Source organism: Cygnus atratus, chromosome Z (assembly GCF_013377495.2).
Source record: "Cygnus atratus isolate AKBS03 ecotype Queensland, Australia chromosome Z, CAtr_DNAZoo_HiC_assembly, whole genome shotgun sequence".
Classification (NCBI taxonomy): domain Eukaryota; kingdom Metazoa; phylum Chordata; class Aves; order Anseriformes; family Anatidae; genus Cygnus; species Cygnus atratus.
In genome coordinates this window covers 28092289-28118282 of record NC_066396.1, presented here as the reverse complement: position 1 = coordinate 28118282, position 25994 = coordinate 28092289, and the positions used below count along the sequence as shown (strand labels likewise).

Genomic DNA, 25994 nt, shown 5'->3' with positions numbered 1-25994 from the left:
AAAAAAAAAAAAAAAAAAAACAGGCTCCTGTTTTTCCAGTTTCCTTGGCATGCTTAAGAAAAGCTTTGTCTACAGACAGTGTAACTGCTTTCATGGCGATCTTTTATGCTTTTGGCTAGCAGGGGACACCCCCAAGGAGGAGACGGAAGCAGGATGCTGCTCGGGGGAAGCCTACCTTCCCCAGTTGGGAATGGGATGGAGACCGGAGTCAGGCAGGCACCACGACAGCGACACAAGTGGGGCTGACCTGAACACATCGGTATCTCGGTCTTGCAAACGGCAGCATGTGGACAGAGCCTCCAACAGACACAAACAACCCACCCAGACCACATGTTTATGCTGGACAGCCAGTCTGTCCGTATGCTGTGGTATTTACTTATAGATGCACCCAAAATAGCCACCTAAATACCAAAGTGGAAGCAAAAATACATGTATGCACACATACTCCAAGCACATAAGCACACACAGCCCCTTACAGCAGGACTGCCTCAAGGTTGGGCAGGGAAAAAGCCTCCAGAACTCCCACCGGCAGGAGGGAATGAGACAGAGCAACCTCCAAGTTGCGCTTCCTCCCTGGATTCAGTTGTCGGTTCCCAGATTCTCATCCTGGCTCTGTTCTCCACATTCTCCACTGACAAACAATTCTCCACAGCCCACAGCTCCTGGCCCTAGGCTAATCACCCTTCCCCCTCCCCCTGCACACTAAGCTTTGCCCCCACTCTCCCATTGCCTGTATTTTCCTGGGCTTTTTCTACCTTTCTCCCGCACTTTGAGCTTCTCATCCATTTTCTCCATTCATGTCCACACACCTGTTCCACCAATTCTAACCCCAAATCTGGTTATACTCCCATCCCTCATCCTGGGCTTGTTGCTAGGCACTTCACCCAGCCCATGTAAATTCAAGCTCCATCATACTAACTTTACCTGTTCTCTCTTTCTTCCCAGTCCCTTTCCTCTGCTTGTCTCGGTTCTTGTCTTCCTATCCAGCGACATCCCTGATTCTCCCATCACTACACCGGTGTAGTCAGGCAGCTCCTGTAAGCTGTCCCTGGGCACAATGCATAAGTGTTGGATGGGGGAGGGAGAAACGGGCTCTTTGGAAAGTCCCAGGACTTAAGAATTAATGCATCTATGGAAAAAATATTCATAAAACCTCTAAAAAGACATGCAAATTGCATGTTAAGTCATAAGAGCCAAACTGGAATCTCAGATAATTTTTTTGTCCTTCATGGAATAGTATTGAGATTGCTCAACAAAAACCCATCAAAAATAAATAATCAAAAAACCACAGTGACACCGAATCCTTCGCTAAACCTGTCCACAACACCTGCAGGCAGTTAAGTGTCTTCACAATGAAATAAATCCACTTGGTCCTCAGCTTAAGCTGGCAGCAGTAAGAGGACACAGTTCATATCTGCCACTCCACAAGCACGAGGCTGTCTGTGGAGCTGAGTTTGCATATTACTTCTCCTTAAAACAACACAATGAACACTCCACCAACACAATCCCAGTATTACGAGTTGATCTTTGGAGACATTTCTTGGTGCGTTAAGACAAACAAGGGTCGGGCATGCAATCTGACAACAACAACAACAACAATGCAGCACGCAGGAGCTGCGCCAAGCCTTTGTGCATTTTGCTGTCTCAGAGAAAGGGCCAAAATGGGTGTGCCTGTTAAGCATGGGAACAAAGCAAAATGGATGGCTGTTTTCAGGCAATAAAAGTGGTTTTGTTGCTTTTAAAGGAAAAAATATATATATAATGAAAAGGAAAGGAGCAAACACCTGATAAGTGTCTGATAAGAGAAAGATCTGAGTGCAGACCTTTTTCCTTTCAGTCCTTAGGTCCTGGATGAACCACGGATGCCTTTACCCTCTGACCTTGCTAGGTGAGTACCAAGTGCTATACAAGCAAGTACCTCAGAGATGAATCTCAGAGAAGGCTGTACCTATATGCTCTTCAGGAGGAATGGCAAGCTTGTCTCATGCTTAGAGACCTCAAGTGAGCAAGAGATTCCTATCCCATTCATCCCAAAACACATAAAAGTACAACAGCAAATGCCGGACAGGCCAAATGCTCTTGTTAGGCTTCTTGTCTCATCCTTAGCCAGCTGAGCAGAGACACTGCTATAATTAGAAGGACTGTTCCCCAGTCTCTGTAGTACCTCAGGCAAATTTTAATCACATCGTTGCGTTACACTGAAAAAGTATGTGAAGACACACACACACTTTTGTCTGTGAAAATGTTGCAGACATTGCCATTTTCTTCTGAAATGTCTTTAATTGCAATAAGACATTATGCTTTTAGGCAAGTACCTGTGAAGTAAGATACTTCATAAAGCACAGAGGCCTCACTGTGTTACTGTCATTATTAATGCATTTCTCCAGAAGTATGCAAGAGTTCATTTTCCTCTCCCTACTGCATGATAATCATGGACAGGACACAAGCAACATTTTAAAAATGCACTCTTCTGTTCTTGTCTCCTGCACTGCTGGGACTGGCTCTGTCCAAACATTCCAGTCTTGCCAACTTCCATAAAGTTATATCCTATCCAATGCACTACACAAGAGCATCAGTATAGTAAAGTATTGAGTCAGCCCTACCCAAGTCCACACTAATCATGCCTGCTCCCAGACCAGGAGAACTGGAAAAAAACAGGACCTTTAGTTGATGTGCTTGAAGACTTTTGGGGAGAGAGAAGAGTGGGGAATAAAAAATGAGGGCAGATGCAGAGTTTTGGTTCTGCAGGCTAGGAAAGCTTTATTGTAAAGCCACCTTGGAAGGCACAGAAAGAGCAAAGAGAAGCAACTGAAAATGTATTTCTGAAAAGGCTAAGGCACCTTAAAAAATACAGACATCACATCTAAAGCCTTCTCTCCCCATCTGGTTATGATATCTGCTCTAAGGCATTTTTATCTTGGATCTGACTGCTATTAAAGAAGTCTTCTCCATTGAAGTAACATTATGAATAACAGAGTCTCCTTCCAGAGTTATGGCATAAGCCAATTCATAAAGAATGCTGCAGAAGAAAAAGAAAAAAGCAATAGCTGTTGTAAATGGAATAGATGCAGTATTTTTTATGTGTTAGCTTCAGTATTAAAGGTTATCTGGAGCAGGAAAAGAGAAGATGGAAAAAAAAAAAAAGTTCCTTTTTGATTCTTTACTGCAACAGAAAAAGAGTGGAGGCCTTCCCCCCCTGCCCTCCCTCCCCCCCCCCCCCCCCTCCACCTCCCAATACTACTTTTATTCATTTCTCTCTCTGGTCTTTAGCAGACATAGATGAATATCAGTCCTGACTTCTGAAAAGAACCAAGACACATAACACTGAGCATTTGTTTAAAAGGAAACTGTAGAATTAACAAACATCCTTTCTTTTTCCTTTTCAGGTGTTGGTATTTCAATTAAAGTTAAAAAAAAACCAAAACACTCAGAGAATAGACATTAGCCTTGCAGCACACCCATTATAACAGGTTTCTTTTGTCATGAAATTACTAGCTCTACAACAATTCAACCTAGCTCTTCAGTATTTTCACGGGGGGGGGAGCGGGACAGGACACATAAAATCAAAGTATCAGATTTTTTTTTTATTACTATTATTTCAAGAACTGGTGTGTGTGTGTGTACCTACAGAGATAGGAATTTGTTCCTATAGTTTTCCTAAGGCACAGCAGGAGCATTAGGTGTTTTATTTTTCACTTTGCAGCTAAAACATACTGTGTTGCTGCGAAGCATGCCATAGATGTGGAGCACAGACTGCCTGAGGTGACTGCACATGCCCCAAAAGGACAGTCAAACCAGGAAACTGCTTGATGAGGGATAACAGACGCTGACACCAACCCTGCAGTTACAGGTGCGAAGGATTCTCCTTGTACAGAGGAACTCCATTTACTGCATGCTTTACTAAAGATATGGATCTCCCTTGTAAAAGTGCTTGCTGCAAATTTATTCTCAAAGAAAAATGAGGTGCAGAGAAATGGTAAAATATCAATTTTAAGTTTACTTTCAATTTACGAGTCACTACCCCAACTGTGTGTTGACTTTTAAGTCTGACATCTAAATACTCAGTACTTAGGATTGAGGTTTGTGATCAAAAAATGAGGGTAGCAACTTCCCTGGCAATGGAAAGAAAAAGGCTGAAACTACAATGCTGTCTAATAAAGAGGCTTTTCTCTCCAGGTGTGTAGACTACAGCTCAGGTGTCTGTAGCAGCAAGCCTCAGAGAAGTGAATTAAGGACATCACCAATGGAAATGAATATTAGCAGCAGCAGTGTTGAAGAAAGATGGTTCATACAGATGTCTGCAGTGTTCTGTTTACACTGTGAAAGCAAAGACTGGCTATGATGTCACTGTTACCACAGAACAGTGGTAAAAAAGCGTGATTTAAGAACTGAACTGCTGTCTTAATGCCATACTCTTCCTAGAAGAAACGGACCATTATGGCAATAGAGCAAACAAACAAACAAAACCCACCAAAAAACAAAAGAAATCACAAACACAATGCAAAGGCTGTTAAAAACATCTGAAGTCTTTCCATTTACTTGACTGGGCTTTAGATCAACCCAGTGAGAAAAGTCTCTCTCAAGAGGTTAAGTTCCTCTGAGCCTGAAAAATGTTAGTTGCTTAGCGTTATACAAAGATTATTGTAATAAAAACATAATAAAATGTTGATTGCATAGTGTGATAGTAAAAACAATGAGCCAGCTCTCACCTTGCTACCACCAGTGATCAGATGGATGCACTAGCCTGGATGTCCCACTGCCACGGGCTCAAGATTCAATTCCCAAACCACAAACCATTTCTTAAGCTCATTGAGGACACTGGCTTTTCTTACTTTTCTCCCTTTGCTGCACATTTGCTATTTGTTGCGGACTACTGTTCATGGCTATGAAAAACGGGGTGTTTTGGTGTAACATAGAAAATGCTCAGAATGCTCAGCAGCCTTCTATGCAAAGGCTGTGAATATTGTCAATAGCCTTTTTGATCTTCGGACAGGCATTTTAAGGTCACATGACTTTTTTTTAAAACATGGTTATACGTTTTCTTTCACATGGTAAAAAACAGTTACCTACAGAGTATATATCTGGACAGCATGTAACCATAACCAACAGTTATTTCTGCAAGCTGGCAGCAAAAGCCACCTTTCAAAACCTCCCTCCCTCCCTCCCTCCAGTTTTTTTAGTGTCCAAACCTTTTCCTTGGAGAATTCCTGAACTAAAAATTTGCAGGTCAAACAGAATCTCATTTAAAATATAAAATACAGGATATAAGTAATGCAAATTAATTAACCCTGAATAAAGGACTGACCTTATTTGTAAAAAATCTATTCCTGAAAAAAAAAAGTGATTGACTATAATGTGGCCCCTTATCAAAATTCACAAAATCTGCTTTATTTTCTTGACAACTCTCTTATTTGAGCTCTATAATAAGTCTCCTTTTCATCCACTGTCACTTTCTGGGAACAGCTCTAATTCTGGCAGCCCTGTGGCAGGAACATCTCGTACATGTATCACCTCAAGGCCGCTTGCCATGAAAACGCAAAACTAAGAGGCTAGTCTGTTTTTGCTCCCATCCCAGCTTCTGACTCACAGATCCCAGGGGAAATCAAGCTAAGGCTGGCAAGGAAGCAGGGCATGGGTGGGAAGGGGAAGGAATATAGCTGCTAGCTTCTTACACACTGCCCCACCAGCAGTGCGGAAGGGCTGAGCAGAAACCGTGGCAGAGGCTGCTGCTGCTGCTGTGAACAGCATTGCCACTTCTGGGTAGAAACTACCCTAAAAACAGTGTCCACTAGGGTGAACTGCAGTGGCACAGGTTGGTTTGTGGGTGCACTGTGGCTCTGAGTGCAACCAGCTGGTCCACTGTACAGCGACAAGCAGCAGGCCGCATCCTTGGTTGTGCTGCACTGCTGCATTTTCCTAGTCCTCCTCCTCCAATGCCACCTCAGCCCACCTGTTGTGGGAAAAAAGAGCTTGCCTTACACTGAAAGCAAACCACTGGTGGGGATTTAGATGGCTCAGCCACAAAAAGAAATGCTCTCCCCAGAAGGACTCTCATTTCCTCACAGGAAAGTTAGCGAGCCTCTTGAGTGTCCCTGATAAGAACAATGAAATGAGTTAACAGTCATCCTTTCCTTCTTGGCTTGAAACTAGGTGCATCTCAATCCCATTTACTTGGTTTTGAAAACCAGATGCTTTCAAGGCAAACCCAAAATGGTACAAATCTGTGCTTTCCAAGCGCCTGATTTCATGTACATATTTTTCATCTTGCACTATTTGTCTGCTTGAGAACGGCCCCTCGTCTTTCCCCAAAGCATTGATTTCATTCACTCTCTAGTATGTGCACAGTTACTGGCTCTGGGCACATTTGTGACAAATGAAAACTGTTCACTTAAAAGATGCTTTCCAAATCAGACTGACTAGCAAAATGATGTAATTTAAGGCAAACAGTAAATACCATTCACATGCTCCCTACAGCATAGTAGAAAGCCTTATAATGTGTCTGCTGACCACAGGAGGAGAGCACTCAGTGTCAGAGCACCATAACCCTCCTTTCTGACAAAACATCCCAGTAAATCCAGGCTAACTGACTGGTTCAGCTGGTGGTGCTGAGGAATATGAGGTAAAACAGCATGCTGTACTTTGCTGCATAGGAGAAACGCCAAAGATCCCCTACATCCCTTGCCAACTCTTGACAATGTGGCATCACTACCTGCCCCACTTTTCTGACAGTATGTTACCCCATGTTACTAAATACCACTTCCTCATCACCAGTAAAATCACTCTAGAAGAAAGGATGATGAAGACTGAGGCACGAATACAGGATGGGCTTCACAACGACCCCCCCCCCCCCCCCCCGAGTGCTTGCAAAGCAGAAGAGGAGCAAACTTCCGCATTTTTCCCTTCCTTCACCAGTTATCCCAATCACATCCGCACTCCCCATAGCAATGTTGGATGCTAGACAGACCTGTCTATGCCTGAAGACATCTCTTAGTGCAACACTGCATCAGTGTTACGTGCTGCAGCTCAAGCAAAGGCTGTACTAGCTATGAGAACTGAATCGCAGAACTAAAATATTTAGATTTATAATGTCATTGCCTTTCTGTGCCTATAAATCTCTGAAAGGTGAGGAGCAGAGAACAGATACATAGGGCTATTGTAATAGGAGTAACCATCAGGAAAGAACCTTGACTCCTCAGATATAAGCCTGCCATGGTATCTTAAAACTGATTGACAGTTTCAGCTTGATATCACAGCTGTACAAAGGGTGGGAAAAAATGGAAGAATTGTCTTCTACAAGAATGATTCTACAAACATTTGTATTTAGGAGTCCTGAAAGGACTTTATTTTGTCACATGCTTAACCTCCATGAGGAAAATACTTTATGCTGCATAATCAGAATTATATTTCAAATACCGGGAATTGTTCCCTCCTACCCCCTTTTATATTAATCTAGTACTGATTCCTTGTGTGAGATAAGACATATGCTGCTTTTTGAACTTCAAAAGCATGAGTGATTTGAATATTCCAAGAACACTACGAGTTTTTTCTCCACACTTAAAATAGTTCAGACCAATGAACTAGTTTTATTCAAAAAGTTAAAAAAGTGATAATTGGAGAAAATGAGGAAAACATCAGTATTAGAAGTGATTTTTATGCACATTTTAAGTAACTAAAAGCACTGGCTTAGAGTTGAAAGTCTATGAACAATAATGAAAACAAGCAACTTTAGGAGCAACAGCTAACTTTCTTCCACTTAAAAGTAAATAGGCACAGCACTCCATCCACTTGAATGCACAGAATGCAGACCTCCAACTAGAAGATCTGCATTTGTTGAAGAAAGGCTCTTTCCTATGTACCAACAAAAACCAAGGGGCTGGCAGAGGTGCATCAAACCAGACCTAAGTGTGCTCTCCCTTCAGACAGCAGCCTAGCAGAATGCTCCTGGGAGAGAACGGAGCAAACACTGCAGTTAGAAAAGAAAACTAAAGAGCACCCAAAGTGAAAGACGTGCATTGCTTAATATACTAAAAAACCAACCAGGGCTGGGTTTCAGCTGTACAACCCATATGTGCCTCCTCTCCCCAGCTGCCACCCCCCCCCCCCCCCCCCCCCCCCCAGCTTTTTCCCCAATTACCCACACTGTGAGCAGTCGGGAGCCGGTCTCTCACACCTCACCTCTCCTCCTCTGTGTGAGGGTTTCGCTTACTGATCCGCTGAGAAGCAATTGTTGAATGTTGCAGTGTTTAATTTTTCAGGAAATTAAGTCTGAAGCACACTTTCCTTTGCCTTAAAGGGAATGCATACTCCTGACACATCAGCAGGCAGTGAGCCCGGAGGTTGCTACAGAGAATTTATTTATACTCATTTGGAATTTCCTGACAAAATCCTAGCCCGCCTGCTGCCAGCGCAGCTCAGCGCCAGTGTTTTCCTTCACGTCATTTCAGATGGTGCTCAGTGCCTCAGGCTGCTGCTGCTCCTCTCAGGGGTTAAGTGCATGAAATGGTCAGAAGGACAAATGGAACCATACCAAACTGTACACTGGGGAAGAAAAAAAAAAGGATATTTTCCTCAGATGAGGCCAGATTTAATCCCCAAGAGGGAATTAAAAGTTCAGGTGACTTCTCTCCTACCCACTCTCTCTCCCCAAGCCCTTCGCCCCTTGCCCCCCTTGTTCCTCACTCCCACGGGTGCACAGGGAGCACAGAAAGGTTCATTGATGTAATTTGGCCAGAACAATTACATCTGTTGTAACTAGCACTGCCTGCAAATCTGCCTGTTAAATTCAATCTGTTTTTGTTTACTCCTCTCAAATCCAATTTATAACTTGAGGGATAAAAATAAAAACTTGATAAAGTTGCACAAACAATCTTCTCTTCTCTGAAACATGGTCAAAGTACATGAGATCTTTTATGCTAGTACAAGCACTTTTGAAATAATGCACAAATATTTGACTTTTCAATATGCAATGTTCTCGTTTCCGTGGAACATGAAGTATAACTCGAGGAAAGAGAACTAGAACTCCAGATGCAAAAAAAAAAATAAAAATAAAATCACTTCTCAGCATCATAAAAAGACTCTCAAAGGCCTCAGCTCAATATCCCTGCACCTCTGCTTACATTAACAGTTGCTGTACTATAGCCAAACAAGGACTCCAAAAGTAAACAGGCAATGGGAGAGATTAATTTAACAACTATAACAGTCCTAAGACTCCATGGGGCTAAAGGAAATGAGGTGTTACTACACCTTCCATCCAGATTCCCAAGAACAATAAAAAATAAATAAATGAAATAATGGCATGAATTGCTGAAATAATTTCCAAGATCACCGCCGACTGAAAGAGCTTTGCTTGATTGAGACAGAAGTGGGATCTTGCACTGAAGTGACAGGAGAGGTCAGAGTCCTCCACAGTGCCTTCGGCTAAAATGGCACAGACTTCCAACAAAAGTATCTCCTGAAGACTTTTAGCCATGGAAATTTTAGAGACATGTCTAGTGGCTTCAGTGGTATTTAATATGAAGCAAAGTAGTATTTAATACTGTCAGATGTTAGCCTTTGGGCACTGCAGAATCACAGAATGGTTTGGGGTGGAAGAGACCTTAAAGACCACCTGCTTCTAGCCCCCTGCCCTGGGCAGGGACACCTCCCACCAGATCAGGTTGCTCAAAACCCCATCCAGCCTGGCCTTGAACAGTTGCAGGGATGGGGCATCCACAGCTTCTCTGGGCAACCTGTGCCAGTGCCTCACCACCCTCTGAGTGAAGAATTTCTTCCTTACATCTAATCTAAACCTACCCTCTTTTAGTTTAGTATACTAATTTACCCCTTGTCCTGTCGCTACTCTTTCTGACAAAGAGTCCCTCCCCAGCTTTCCTGTAGCCCCCTTTAGGCACTGGAAGGCCACTGTAAGGTCATCCTGAAGCCTTCTCTTCTCCAGGCTGAACCACCCCAACTCCCCCAGCCTGTCTTCACAGGAGAGGTGCTCCAGCCCTTTGATCATCTTTGTGACCCTCTTCTAGACTCACTCCAACAGGTCCAGGTCCTTCTTGTGCTGGGAGCCCCACAGCTGAACACAGTGTCCCAGGTGTGGTCTCACGAGAACTGGGCACTCCTTTCTACATAATTTTACGTTCATTTCCTTGCATTGTAAGGCATTCATGCGTGTACTATAAGAGCTCCAAAGGACAGTCAGTCCAAAGAGGGGCTCTAGATTTGGCCATCTTGTTACACCTACGGATCAAAGAGATGCTGAATTTTACGTGAATCTGGTTTATTTTGGTTGCTGCTCTAACTACCCCATCCACAGATAAAGCAGGTCTGCATAAACAACTCCTTGGGAACATTTTCCAGCCATGCTTTGAAGTTTCTTGTACAGGACAGAAAAATTCTAGGGTAGCTGAAACTCAACCCGTGCTTTCTGTTGAGAGAAACAAAAGCCCCTCACAGCAAGTAACCATGGTGCACAGCAGACATCAGTGTTACTGGTGGCCTCCTTAGTTTGATCAGCAGGTTCTTCACACCGGTACAGGAAGAACAGGAAAATACATATCTAGTTTTCCGCTGGGAAAAAACGTGACATCCAAGATAAAACTATGAGGACAGAACGTATAGCCAAAATGTTTTTGCTGAAACAGAGAAGAAAAAAGAAAAACATTTAATGATTTCATTTTTCTTAAAAAAAAAAATAATAATAATAAAAAAAAGAAAGGAAAAAAAAAAGAAAAAGAAAGAAAAAAGAAAAGACAGAGATATCCTGTTCAGGAAGAACAAATTTTAGCAGCTGTCTCCACATGCACCATGTGTTTATTGTTACTCTGTGGTTTAGAGGGCTTGACATCTGAAAGAGCCCTGCATCAAGGCACGCACCATCAGAGGACTCTCCTCAAAGTTCAGGCTGAGAAAGACCTGCCATAAATGCAAGCAAGAACCCAGAACGTGTATCAGCATTTTGTCCCTAGTCCAGCAAGTCAAACATGGAGGCACATGTCTGGGTTGGCCCCAATAAGCCTGAAGGCAAAAGAGCACACGCGTATTTATTCTCTTGGCCTTTGAGACCATTATGGTGCCAAATAAACTCATTCAGCTACTGTTTACAGTAGAAACAAAACTGAGGTCAGAGCACAGCTCCCCAGTGACCAAAAAACCTGACGTGGTCTGCAACAGAACAAATGCAAGATTTGGTGTACAGGCAGCCATCCAGCTGGTAAATTCTTATCTAAAAAGCAGGTTATTTCACACCCTGTTTGAAAACAAAAGGCAGAGAAGGCATAATGGATCTGGGAAAGACAAAGGACATGGTAGAAACAGAGCCCTTGAAACACTTGCCTCCAAGAGGCCACTTCCTCAGCATTGAAGTAGCTCTGCATGGAAGGAATGAAGTAACCTGCCCCAACACAATGGCCGGGGCTAAGGGCAGGGATGGTGCCCAGAGCTTAGCGTGGCCCCATACTGCCAGGTTTACGTTCATACCCCAAAACCACAGCTTTCGCATTTTGCGGAGGGATATATATTTTTGTTTGTTTGTTTCTATTTGTTTAATTGTTGTTGGTGGGTTTGTTTGTTTTTGGTTGGTTGGTTGGTTTTGGCAGACTTTGTCAGCTAGTTTCCATTGAACAGTTCAAAGCTAAGTGGCTATGGCCAGAGGTCAGACCCATGACCCATCTGTCCTACCCACCCTCTCCTCCCTAGCAGATGCCACTGGAAGGGCATACGAATAAAACAAACATACAGCAACATTCCTTGTCTCAGTTTACAGAAACTCACAACTTGGAGATTTCCCGAGTTGGGAGTCTAAAAGGGGGCCCGCTTCTAAGATGGGTCAGTGTCAAATCTGTTTTTGCAGGGTGGCTGGAGGTATTCAGTAACTGGATTCAAAATTCTAGACTGCAGCTGATGTGCTACAAGGAGATCTACTGGTCAAGTGCATGGAGACAAAGCTATGGATGATTAATCTGACCCAGTGACTACTCATTGCTCAAAACCTCCATGAAAGGCTATGCAAACTACAAAGTTCCCTCAGTAGTTAGCATCTAACCAGAGAGAGGATGCAGCCGAAACATTTGCTTCACATAATCATTAAATGTCCACCTGGTTTAACATAACTAAGAAAGAATTTCAGCTACTTGATTTTTCACAGGTCACAATGCAAGCCCAGTGACCTCTACTCGTGTCCTAATATGACTGATTGGAAAAGTTTATGGGAAACAAATCTTTTTTTTTTTTTTTTTTTTTTTTTTTTTGATACAGATGTGATTACACATACTTGTTGTTATTTAGGTTAGAACTGAGTGAGCTAGCAAGTCAGCTTGCAAATCCCAGCAGGGCTGTACACATCAGTTTTGCTTTACTGTTTTGCAGAGATGAAAGTGAATGATACATTGAACATGAACACAACAGAAAATAAAAAATCATGGATATAAAAGAAAGAAATGCATCCTCAAATCCTGAAATACGTGTACTCTCATGCCCCAGAGATGCAAAGTGAACCTCTGCCTGTTGCAAACTCAAATGCAGGTGTCAGCCTAGCTATTGTCTCCAGGTGCACTGTGAAAACAGCAGACTGAGTCATTCAGGGTCAAGTGTCCGATTCTGCCAGCATGGAAAGTGTCCCAGTCCTACAGTGTTACCCCCAGCTCCCTCGGCTGAGCAGAAGCAGGAGGTGAAGGAAGGAATTCACAGCTTTGTCAGAGAGATGACACAACCTGGTTTTGGGGATCTCTTTGCTTTCCTCTTGGATCAATACTCCACAATAAAACACCATGGGTTTACAGTAACAATTGTTAATCCAGAAATACTGCACTTCTACCCACAATAACATACTGATTATACAAAAGGCTGGGACAGGGAAAAAAGCCACACAAAATGTGGGAGAAAAAGCATGTGCCACAATATAAATAATGAGGACCCATGGACAAGACTACACATCTCTTATTAACATACCATGTAAGCTGATGAACAGTGGTCTCCACTGCTCCTGGTGTCCTGCTCTACAAGGATATGGCCTGAGGCGGTCTGGCTGAGCCATGGACATGCCACTTGAGTCTTGGTATCTCTACAACTTTGCAAAGGAAGAGTAATTTTCCTAGAATTGTTAACTGTGTTTTCCACAGCACTCAAGACAGGTTGAGAGTGAAGGCTCTGATCTTTAAAGGCAGTGCATACCTGTGGGGGGTGGTGGTAGTCAGGGAGCAAAAAGGAAAGGAGGAGCATCCTAGATGGCAGACGCGCTTGTCTGAGAGCAAAGGAAGTGAAAAGAACTGTAACTAATGATGGCAAGAGAGAATGGTGAAAGTCTAAAGAGCGATGCAGTGGATGCACAGCCTCATGAGCACAATCAAGTACTGGTAAGCTTAAAAGCTATGTAACAACCGTCTGTCTCCATGAAGCAAAACAGAAGACAGGAGCAGAAATGAGTGATTCTAATTTACACTTTAAACAGAAAAACATACCCATCTAAAGTTAATCACAATTTCTTCTTCTGGAAAAATGGAAAGGAAAGGGAGAAAAGGCTTAGCCAAGGACTTCTTGAAGTTAAAAAAAATATATAAATCCTCATAATCCCTTAAAACATGATTTCTCTGATCTAGTCTTTGTGCTTTTATCACATGCAAATGTCAGTCTACTTTTCTAACCACAACCATGCATGTTATTGTACTTGTATTTTTTTTTTAAGCTGCACATTTTAGATTTGTCAAGTAGCATACATGAGACCTTAAAATTTGGCCTGTTTGCTAGGATTAGACCTGAAATTCCAGTAACAGCAGCAAAGTTGCACAAGTGCACTTTGCTTTTATTATTAAATCTTCTGCAACCCACACAGTGGTGCTCCAGGCAGAGGGGTTGGTTTTGTGTAGAGATGGCAGGAAAGGGGCTAGAAGTACATCAACAAACATGCCCCTCAGCAAAAAATGACTGCTCTAGACCAGCAATGTCTGCTTTACATAGGGAGAACAATCTGTTCCCAATTATCAGTTAATTTGATCCTCACCCTAATCTGACCAAACCTTCAAATCAAGCTATTAGAAACAGTATCCACACCCTCCCTCTCCCTTGTCCTCCTGCTCCCACTTTCAAACAAGTACTGAAGGGCAATACGGAGTATCACAGACAGGACCGATATGTTGAAGGAAAGCAAAAATATTGTCATGTAGAAAAAATATCTACGAATGCATAAATGAAAAACCAGAAGACTTAATTATATAAAACATGTATTACATTATGAGATAACTAGGGAGGAGAAGTCAAGCAAGAAAAGGGAAGGGCTGTGAGAGGGGGCAAGGGTCACATTACAGCTTCTACAAGGAAGTAGGGAAGGAGGTGAGTGGAGAAGGATGGACTGAGAGGATGAAGGAGGACAATGGGATCACACACAGCTACCTCTGCACATCTGAGCACTTGGTTTTGTTGTCAACATCTGTGTGAAGAATCAGGTGAAGAAAAAACCTCAGGAGACTAACACAACTGAGCATACGCCATGAAGAATTTTTAAAAAGATAGAGACATGGGAGGGGGAGAGCCCTCTTTGTGCATGGTGGATCTGCTAAACCTCATGTGCTGCAAGGTGCATCTGACGCTGAAAGTCAACCATTGGATTCAATCAATATGGTAAGTGCAATTTCTGGATGAAATCAGAGGGAATTGAAGGAAGAAAGGGGAGGAGGGTCACAGGCACACTTCGTTGTGTCAGCTCAGAGCTGGTCACCCAGGGACACCCTGGCAGGAATCCGCACGCTGCCAACAGGGAGTTGTGTTTCCAGAGGAAGGAAATGGAGACAGAGCAGGATACCAACGTGGGCAGCCTGAGCACTCCCTCAGCCCCTAGGCCTGCTGTGAAAACATGATACAGGAAGGGCTGCCTTTCTGTTATCTCCAACCCAAAGCCTTACAAATGGCACAAAAAGGGGGAGGAGCGAGCTGGCCACTGCAAGAAGCTCCCCAAGGACTTCTCCTCCAGCAGCAACTCTTCTGCAAGGAACATGTCTAAACACAGGCATTCACAGAAGACAACCAGCTGTAATCAAGCTACTTCCATCCAAGCCATTTCCCTGGAGGACCGTACGCTTTTAAAGGCTACAAAATCCCCTCCCTTCCCCAGGGACACCAGGTACTCTTAAGTTTCATACACATTGTTCCCAAAGTGCTTTCTACAGGAGAATCTGGGATGGAAGTGGAAAATACCGCAGAACAGTTTTGAAGACAAGATATACTCTTGTAGGTAAAATGGCCATAGGGTGATTTGCTGAGTTGTGCACTTTTATGTACCTTGAGAATTGAGGGGAGGGAAGGATGAGGATGGAGAGAGAATAATTTTTCAAGGCTAGAAAGTTTATTCTTGGGTTTTTCCTGTGACACACTCCTGCCCCAGTACTGGTGCTTGGCCCTCACCCAAGCCCCATGGGCTGCTCCTCTGCATGCACGCCTCCCACCAGACAGCCACTAGATCAGTGCAAAGTGGTGACCTTCATCGCAAGACCTAAGGGCTTCTATTGCTGAATGGCTGGAGTTGGAAGAGACCTCTGGAGGTCATCTAGTCCAACCCCCCTGCTCAGGCAGGGTCACCTAGAGCAGGTGGCAACTGTTAATCTCCACCAATTTAGTGAGATTACAGGGTACTACAAACAGCTAGGCAGACCTGTTTAGGCCCTAGAGCCTTGGCTTTAAAATGAAAGATCAGCACCCCTTTTTGCCTCTAGGGGTGCAGACAGCACACATTTCCACAGGCAGCAGAAGCAGGCCACATGAGAAGGTCCAGGTACAGCCGACGCAAGTACATCTCAGGAGCTCAGGCACTAGGAAAGTGTGCATTGCTCCATGAGCAAGCCTGCATCAGAGATGAATGAAAACAGTCTTCTGTCTAAGTGAGATGCCAGAAACTCTTAGGAAGCTGCAGCAGATAATCCAGAACAAGACAGACGTTACTACAAGAACTGCAGTTATCTCTGCACACAAGACATACCTATTAAATCCTTTCTGTTTCTCATCATGCTTTGTCCTTCTGCAAGGCATCACCATCTTCACTTGGCCTTGTGTCTTGGGCCATCTGCTTGCCACCACATCCAATTGCCATTTCTAAGAACTGGACTACCCAGAGGGTACCTTAGCAAGACTGCTACACCCTCGGCTCCTAACCACACTGTTTTACTCTGCCCTTTCAAACTTCTTCCTGCCCTTGTCCATTCCATCAGACTCCAAGATCAGGCCTGAAGGGCATTCTTCGAGCACCAAGTCCCATGGAAAAGAAGGTATATGATCCCTGCTCCTCTACGGTCTGATAAAAGCCTCTAGGTTGTGCAAATGCAAGTCAGTGTTATTTTCAACCATTCTGTTGTGGCAGCACTGCAACCTTGGATTACAGGTATCAACTAGCAGCTGCAGAAGAAACAATTATTAATTCAAGTAGAAAGTTGGCACTGGCTGTAAGATCGTGTGATGCATCTCCAGCCATCTGTCCTTAAGGCAGATCTGGCATCGGTGAGCGTACTGCAGCATACCGATGGAAATTTTGATACGCTTTATGATAAAGCTGATGTGAAATCACTGGAGGCTCACTCACCCTTCACCCCACAGATTTCAAGGTCCCACCCTCGCTTGTTTTTAAATTCTGGGCACCACCAGGGTGACTCACTAGGCGAGGCAGGGGCAATGCAGCAGCGACAGCCCCACACGCCATCTGCCCATGCAGAAAGCACAAGGCTACGTGGCTATCCAGCAGGCTTTCTCAATGGCACATGTCCCACCGGCTACCAAAGCACACCTTCCACGTGCATGTGTCCCTGTTAGCTCTGATGGGGAACAGATGTAGCTCTGGAGTAGGGAGCATGGTAGGGCAGCAAGCTCCAGGTTAAGCAGACTCTCATCACAGTCCTGACCCAACCAAATTACCAACTAAAAGCTGTGTCAGGCTGACTTAGCAATCAACACTTCCAGTAGCTCCTTCTGTAGCTCACTGCTGTAAATTTCCATTTATTAACTGAGGGTCAATGAAAAGCAGTGGATATTCAGCTAAAATTAGTAGCACAGGTAAAGTTTTGGTGCGTGGCACTATCTTCTTCAGGGTACACTTCAGCTCATGAGGCTGGGAACATGCAAAAACTCCATGCACGTTGCCAAAGATTATTTGCATCAGGAAAATCAAATTATAGAAGAGACTCCAACTCAAACAGATCTGTAACTACAAATGTGTCTAGAAAGGTTTGGTAAGAATTCTTACAAATTAATGCAGAGGATGAGTATGATAAAAGCATTTACTCTCAGCAAATATATGTTCTACAGAGTAACTGTCCATATTTAAAATAATCAGAGGGACAACAGGCTCCAGCAGTGAGACTAACGCTCACAAATGGTTTATGTCCACCACCAAATCTCCTGCAGCCTCACAGTCCCGGCTGTTCTCTGTATTGGCCGTGGCCACCAGAGCCTGCTAGAGGTCACATCTCAGCCAGGAAGCTGGACTCCACCTCTGGAGCTCCTGTCCACAGGCACTTGGTGCCCACACACTGGCTGCTGCAGGGAAGAAGGAGACGGCAGCAATTCCTTGCTTTATGGATGCGAAGAGAACAATGACAGTGATGGTGAGCTGCTGTGATGCCAACAGCTTTGGGAACTGTGTGCCAATCTGGAGGAGGTAAAGAATATAGGCAAGTTAAACATACAGTTCAAATGAATCTGTGTGAGGAGGAGTACGCTCTTGTGAGCAAAAGTATGTACAAAGTGGGATAGGAAGGCATGAAAACAAACCCAAATCCTGAAAAAAATGTGAGGGGGAAAGCAGAGAGGAAAGGGAGAAAAGAGAAAGGATGAGGAAGACATCAGATGCCTCGTTCAGGAAACAGTATGCATCTGCTTTACAGCAAACTAAAGAAAGGGTTTGTGCAACAGCCTTGTTATACTGACCCCTGCAGCCCATCCTACCGAAGAAAACTGGAAAAGCTTTTCTTCCATAAAAAAAACTTTTTTTTTTATGTTCTTGTTAGAGAGATGACTGACAATTCTGCAAGCTCGGGATACAGAGCATGAGGTGCTTAGGGAAGTCAAATAAAACAGATGTTTTCATTACGGTTAGAAACAAATAAGGTTTTTAATCTTTATCATTGTAAATCAGTTTCCTATGTTTGTTTTGCCACTTCCTTGTTTGCTACAGCAGAGTAAATGGAATTGCACTGGAATTTCACACCATTCAGTGCCTTTCAGAAAATGTTTTGAAAACAAAGTTTCAGCAAATCAAGTATTAGTGAAAAAAATTAAAATCCAGCCAGCGTTATTTGCAAACTGCCAGGTAAGTTTCAGACAGGTGGTTCACCGTGCTTTTCATAGCTGACTGGGGGGCCTTTCTGCAGATCTGCAGATACCACTTACAAAAACATTTGCACAGCCTCATTAGATAGATGATTTATGCATCAGTCCTAGCAAGCACAGAAGCTAACAATTACTGGAAGTTTCACCCAGCAGTTAATGAAGACACTAATGTTATTTTGAAAAATAATCTTTTTTTTTTTTTTGTCCTGTGCAAAGAGAAATTAATTTATATTATGTACCAAAACAAGGCCAGCCTCCCAACAGCTCCTCACAGACATGGGGTATTTCCCAGCTCCTGCTGCAGCTCCCTGTATGAGTGCATGGCAGGCTCTGGACTTCTACTGCACTGCTACAACCTGAGTTTACTGGACTGAGACACTGGGGCTGACTCAAAGCAGCAAACAATTGTGACTACTCAGCACATAATCAATAAAATGAAGCAACTTTTTTTTTTTTTTTTCTGTAAGTGCCAATTTATCACCTGTGTTAGAGAGACCTAAACTTTTTTCCAAGGAGACAGGAAAAATTTGAGAGAGCCTACTCCCAACATCAGAACCAAATCTCTAAAATATTTGCCAAAATGCAAAGACACGAAACAAACATGCTTGCAGCTGAAAGAAATAGTGTTCACTACAAGATGTCTATGCAGTGAAATCAGGAACAGAGTGATAAAACTAAGTTCATAATTCAGCAGAAAGCAAAACTATTGACAAACAGCAATGAAGTCTAAATCACAGTCTACGTTATTTATTAGCCACATTTAAAGTACATCTTCACTGAAACATGCAAGAAGCAATGAAAATTATCATCACTGCTTTCATGACAAAGTCATTACTTGCTTTGTAGCTTATCTCACATGCATGCTCCCTGAAAATATTTACAGCAAATGTACTTCCAAGAAACATCCTTTAAAAAGTCCTCTATACAAATGCAAAATAGCTTGATCCCTTCCTGCAAACAATTTCCAAATTCAAGCATTCCTCTTTAGATTTTATCTGCAGCAGCAGTAGTCCATTTAGGCTTGTATAATGTAAAAAAATTTACCGAAATGTCAGAGAGGCATAATCATTTAACAGTGCAGGTACTCACATTCTCGAGTTAACCAAAGCAAACCACTGTTCCTTAGTCACCTCATACTCGAACGCAGCTGAACATGTGGTCAAACTTGCCAAAATATTCAAGTAACATACGCAGCTTAGTAGTCTGTAACAAGTCTTTCTAGTTCTTTTTCCTGTTGCTGATTGATTCAGCTGGTGCAGAAAACACCACCCCAGAAGTTTGTCTTTCCACTCTTAGAGCTCCATGCAATTAAGCAGCTTGCTTCAATACCTCCAACGCCCAAATCAGCTCCTGCTCGTCCAAAGGCATACTCTCCCAGACAGCTCAGCAGGATAACAAATCACACGTACTTGCAGCCCAATAGTTTGTCCATTATGAAATGCTAAGGATTTGGAGACGCAGGCGTACATAGCTGCACACATAGCTGCATGTTAGAACGCTGGCCTGAAGGGTTTGTAAAGCCAACAAGTCCTGACAGCCTCTGCAAAATGTTGTCCAATTTCGTTTTGAATTAAATACTTGCAATTCATTATAGCGTCTTTCTGCGATTAAGGGAGCAAACAACTTCTATCCTGCAAGAAGACTTGTTTGCATAACAATCCTGAAACTAAAACTTCATCTTGCATTAACACATCCCCTGTACAAACATTTAGCTTTTTTGTACTTAAATATCATCTATAAACTTTTCCAATAGACAGTTCTGCTGCAGGGTGGGGGGAAATTTATAAACCAATCAGTAACAGTTCATGCACAATTTTTCCTTCCTTCTAAGCAGAGGAAATTGTTCTGCATGACTTAAGTTAAAAGCATACTACTAAAAAAAAGGCAAATTGGGGGGGGGGGGTTAAGAAATAAACAGGTACGGGTAAGTCACACAACAGACATTTTGAAGTCTCCCTTCTCAAAAAGATTACAAAAGAATAGATTTTTTTTTTTAGAGAATGTTACCTCTAATTATATAAAAGTATGGAATGGTAAGGGAGGAAGGAGAAGGAAAACATCCTTTTTCAGGACTTAGTAGCATTGGTAAATTCAGTCTTGAATCATCAATAGATAATGGTAACTTCAATGTTTTCATATAACTCCCACTAGTCTTTAAAAAAAGATTCCTTGTTTTGCATAAATTGCAGATAATGAGACTCCATATTTCTAATTTCCCACACCCAAAATACTTTACTCTCTTGCACTAATTATAAAAATTCTATAGTGAACATATCCAATAATTTAGGATTAGTTTCCATGACAAAACATACTCGCTAACGAGGCCGGTGCTAAAATGTTCCAGATAAGCCAATTCTTAACATGTACATGTCGTGATCCAGTGAATATCACTTGAACATGAACCTTAGCAATAAAAAAGCTGAAGTTTTTGTATATATGCATAACAAAAGAGGTAGTTAACGTTCTTCTTCAGGATGTTCAGATTGATCCCAGCCACCCCAGCCTGTATTGATAAATTCATTTCCCACCATACCTACATTAAGAGGTCTCAAAAAAGCACCCACAGGCTCCTGCCATGCACTTGAAATTTTCCATATAATCCCCCGGTAGAAGCCTGGGCTTTAGTGGGCTAAAGTTATGTTTGTGTAGCGATCAGGAGAACAGGAAAATATTGACACAACTGCAAGAGGAACACCACTGCCGCACTTTTATCAGTCATTCTGCAGTCTCTGCCCCTTCCTGACCTACCAGGCCTTCTCAGCAACCTTTGAACATGCCAACCAATCTGCTCCAGAGCGTATCACCAAACCAAAACAGACATCTCAGGAGCCTCTTGAAATAATGAAAAACTCCTCTTGACATTGCTTGCTTAGAACCAATAGAGTAAATTAAAATTAGCCAAACCCATAGGGGTGATCAGGACAGGCTGCAATGCAAAAGAACTGGTTAATCTCACAAAGCAGCTACAGGCACAAGATAACAACCAGACAACCTCTTGCAGTACACCCCCAGGCCTCTCTGAGCCTGGTTTAAGCCTGTGTAGGTCCATGGAAGTGGACGGTGCTTCATGCTGACAGACTGAGATGCCATCCCTTACACCTTCACAAATTTCCACATTTTAAATATTTAAAAGATTATTGGGTGGATAGGGACATGGGGTAGGAGGGACAGACTCTGATCAACCAGGAAATTAGTTTTCAGTGTTTAGTTTTGACTGCTGCCGCTTCCCCCTTCTGCTGCTTTCACAATGTAAGGAAAAGGCAATCCAGAAAATGTAATGATCCAAAGTGGGAAAAGCATTCCCAATTAGTTACCTGCAGCACTGCCGTTAGTATTTGCTGGGTAGGCCATGTCTGCTCAGTGACACATCCAGAGCAAGGTTGTTAGCTGTCATGCAAATGTCATGCATCAAGTCCAACCAGACATGCAACCTGAAACAAATGAGAAAAAGGCAGTTAAAAACGTGCAGTTTTAGAAGTTAAGTGCATTAAGCAGCAGACATTTTCGAGTGTTAAAGTCTCACCTTCTGTACAAATTTCACCACAGCAGTCACTCACATTGTATTTCTCTTAGTAAGCCCCAGCTATCACACAACCCTGAGCTACCATTTCATTTGAAGCTGTCTCTGACAGCTCACAAGGAGGACCAGCTGAATTTTCAGCTACTGGTCTCTAGCTTCCTTTGTACCACAACAAATTCCTCCAATTTGCTGGCGCACGTGTGAAGTTTCAGATTATCCTACGGCTTATAGAAATGGGGTTAGAGGATGCTAAGTGAAGGGCACCTACAGAAGAGCTGTTACCACATCTGTATCAGTGCAGCTATATCAGTGCTGGACTGGTTGCCCTCTCTGAGCTCTGATGTCCCCCCAAGGGAGGTGAGGGCAGAAGATACCCACCAAACAGACATCCAAGGCAAGCCTGAGCATCCCTGTGCCATGATAAACCACTTAGCCGATGGCTTCCATGTGGAACCAGCATGCTGGCACAGGGGGCCCAGAGTTGGCATGGACGCCAGGCCTAGAAGATGCACCTGAAAGATGCACCTGAAAGACCCGTCCCCTGCAGGTCCCAGTGGTGACACCCCCAGTATTCGCATGCTTTGTTTTCAGCACCCATGCAACAGACTCAGCAGGGGCCCGTGAGCTCCATCCATGGGGAGCTGCACGGAGAAGCAGAGCCTGCCTGAAGCTCAGGCTGCAGGTACAAAGAGAGGACGCTCCTGCCCTGGGTGGGTGGGTGAAGAACAGAAGCCAAACAAGAGGTAGAAGCAAAACTGGCAGCAGTTTTGCAGCTACCTGGCTGCCAGTTAGCTCTGCAACGCCAGCCTTGCTGGGTCCACAGTAGGGCTCCCGCTATTCTTCTCCTGCCCACTGCAAAGCAGCCTGCTTGCAGTCCTCATCTTCGGAGCAACTCAGAATTTAACTCTCAGCCTGTACTGCTGAGAAGCTTCCTCCTGGCTCCAGTTCAAGTTTTCTACAATCCAAACAGCATTTAGCTTTTTTGACTCAAAGGTGGAGCTTAGGTGTATCAAGAACACCCTGCTTCTACGAACCCAGTCTGACTTACTCTTGACAGGTCCTTGACAAACCAGTCACATTTTTCCAATTATATTTGATTTGGCTCTGACACTACGTGCATGGAAGTATTTAAGAGCTAAGCAGATTAGCCAAGGAATAGAAAATCCAGAAAAGAATTAGTACAAACAATGCGCATGCTGAGTCAAAGATACACCAGCTGACAGAGAAGCCAGTTGTCTCTCACAAGTGACGGCACTCCATCACAAGGGATGACACAGCTTAGCTCTCCCTTTCTGGGAACACAAGTACAAATCACTACATTTCTAATACAATCTTGACATTAATTTTCCAAGAATGCAGAAAGACCTCCATTGCAACTCCTCCTTCCCAAGCTCTGACATACATATTTTTTTTAATTTACAGTCCCTTGCTGAAAGAATGGCAGGGACACAGAGGTGTCGAAAAGACCGTACCAGCAAAAGGCTACAAACAGAATAAAATAAAACATAAAAGCAGACATCCAGCACAGCCAAAGTGGCCCATCACAAGATCCCAGGCATAACATTAATACCAGATTTCTGGAACAATGAAGTATGGTTAAAAAGAACAGTAAAGCACCTATCCGTCTGTGTTTGCAGCCAGGATCAAAGTCTGAAATCTGCTCTTAGCAAAATATTAACTACTTCCTTCCAAAGCGTTAAATTCTAAAGCATTGTTCCTGTTTCTGCCACTACAATCAGGAGATAAGGTGATGCTTTATGTTCACAGTAGGCAAATTCACTGAGTCTCGGTGAATGACTAATGAAAAAATGCCATCGATTTCTTCCCCTGGTAAGCTTCTCGGGACAACCACTGTCTCAGGACAGACTGCACTTAGAGGGACAGCAGACACTAAAAGCAGTGCACTGAAGGGAAGACAGGGCTGAATTAATTCACCTACTTCTAATTTGTTTAACATCACTGGGGCAGCAACAGGAGTGCTTCCCTACTTTCATTATGTATGTTTACTGTACGTGGCTGCAGCACAAGGCTCACACCACTGCAAAGCAAACCAAAGAGGCAGAGTAAGATGCCCACAGCGTGGTTGCTTCATCAGGCAACCTAATGTCCTGTCCATCCATGACTTCCTATGCAACTGCAGCCAAAGAAAGCTCGAGATACACTGCTGAGAAAACCTGCCAAGGGGTTTGCATCCATCTGGCCATAGCCCTCCAGGGGTCCTACCTCAGCGCTTCTGCTCGCTGGATGTTGGCTAGCTCCCTGGGCTTACTCAGCACACACCACAGCTGCACAGCTCCCGATGCTCATGCAAAGGGAGCTGCACGCACCTGACCGGCTGGAAGGTGAGGAAATTTGGTACAAATGTTGGCTAGGTAGGCATCAGTTTAACATCGTCTCCACTGAGCAAGGAGGAAGGGCTTTAAACTAAAAGATGGTAGATTTGGGTTAGATATTAGGAACAAAATCTTTACTCAGAGGGAGGTGAGGCACTGGCACAGGTTGCCCAGAGAAGCTGTGGATGCCCCATCCCTGCAACTGTTCAAGGCCAGGCTGGATGGGGCTTTGAGCAACCTGCTCTGGTGGGAGGTGTCCCTGCCCAAGGCAGAGAGGTTGGAACTGGATGGGCTTTAGGGTCCCTTCCAACCCCAACCATTCTGTGTTTCTATGAAGTCACACCCTTAACCAACACTTATGTCCAACGCTTCAGAGGCCAGGAGGCTGAGGTGCCTTCTTCCTTCCCACCAGCAAACTCATGCCTTACACTCCCCATAACTTCTTAGGAAAACATCATACTACATGAAAGGATTTTTTGTTTGGTCATTGTTTTTTGCTTTTATTTTTTAAGTGTGCAGCTTTAGAGCTCTTTACGTGCTTCAAAAATACTACTCACCGTCACAGGCATGCATGAGGAGAGCCTTCTAATAGCACGAAGCAAATGCAGTTGAGGTAAGAGTTGTCATAAAATTAATAAGACACTGCTGAAAGCCAAAACAAGGCCTCAGGTCTACAGTTTGTTGTGGCTTAAAGAGATGTAATTGACCTAGAACAAACTCCCTTCTGGGTACGCTTCTATTGGTTTCAAAGTTGTGCAGACTGAAGCACCTCTGTTAAGATACGCACTTACCTTTAGTTAAGGCAGTGCTGCTTCTGAGCTTAAACGAGGATTAATAAAATAATTTAGGAAGCAAATTCAGCCCAACATAGAGTGAAAACGGGAAAAGAAGAGAAAAATATAGGTTCTAATAATTTACTTCCTAACATAACTGGAAGAATTTTGTTGTTGTTTTTGTTTTCTTGTGTATGGTTGTGGGTGTTGCTTTTTTTTTGGATGAAATGCAACTGCAGTTTACAATCTGCTTATTAAACAGCTGTCAAAGCATGGAAAAAATCCAGCGTCACTCAGCAGACTCACAGAGGAAGGGAATTCATACCATTTTGAGCTGTAACATACAGAACTGAATTTCTGAAGCTTTGCTGGCAAGTACATTGGCCACTTTTAGAAAGGTACTGCATGTGATTCCCCAGCAAAACACACCACAAGAACTGCACTTCGACAGAAGCCTCTTGTGTGGGCAAGGCACAGGACAACACTGGAGGTCAGCTAAAACACACACAGGAAGAAAACAGATGGCTGTACCAAAGCATGTTCTCCAGTGCAGACATCTTACCAAAAAAAAAAATAGTAGAAGAGCTTATATATTCCCTTCCCAACTCTTCCACTTTTTGCCCATGTGTTTTTACATGCTCTCCCTATACCTGCCTGCGAATTCTGTGATTTACAGACCCTAGGGCAAATGCAAAACAAGCATAGACTAGCTATATGAAGAGTTATTGCTCAATGAAGCAGTTGTTTCAAGTGTTTTGAATTAGATATTCAAACTCTCTTCTGCCCTCAGGTTCCATAGCAGAAACCTTACACATACATGATCCTCAGTTTCTACAAACTATCACGACACCCCAGCTTTTACAGGTTTTTCCAGAATGGTGATTCTTTAGGCAAATCATCAAGTCTATGTCCTAATCACAAGGGACAGGAACGTCGTTCCTCCTTTGTGTTGTATCTCATTGGGTCACCTACAGCTATGCTAGTATTTCTGAGCCAGAAATACCTGAGTATACATCAGTCCTGGCATCTTCACAGCAGAGCTACAGATACAGAATCATAGACCTGGCAGAAAACCCA

At 43.4% G+C, this 25994-nt stretch overlaps 1 protein-coding gene across 1 annotated transcript in view; it reads right to left on the bottom strand.

Moving 5' to 3' along the window:
• Positions 1–25994, bottom strand: part of KANK1 (KN motif and ankyrin repeat domains 1) — a 95200-nt gene that overhangs the window by 29017 nt on the left and 40189 nt on the right. The window contains exon 2 of the mRNA XM_050716492.1: positions 21606–21722. Within this exon, the coding sequence (XP_050572449.1) occupies positions 21606–21642 (37 nt within the window). The 5' untranslated portion in view covers positions 21643–21722. The remainder of the gene's footprint in view (positions 1–21605; positions 21723–25994) is intronic.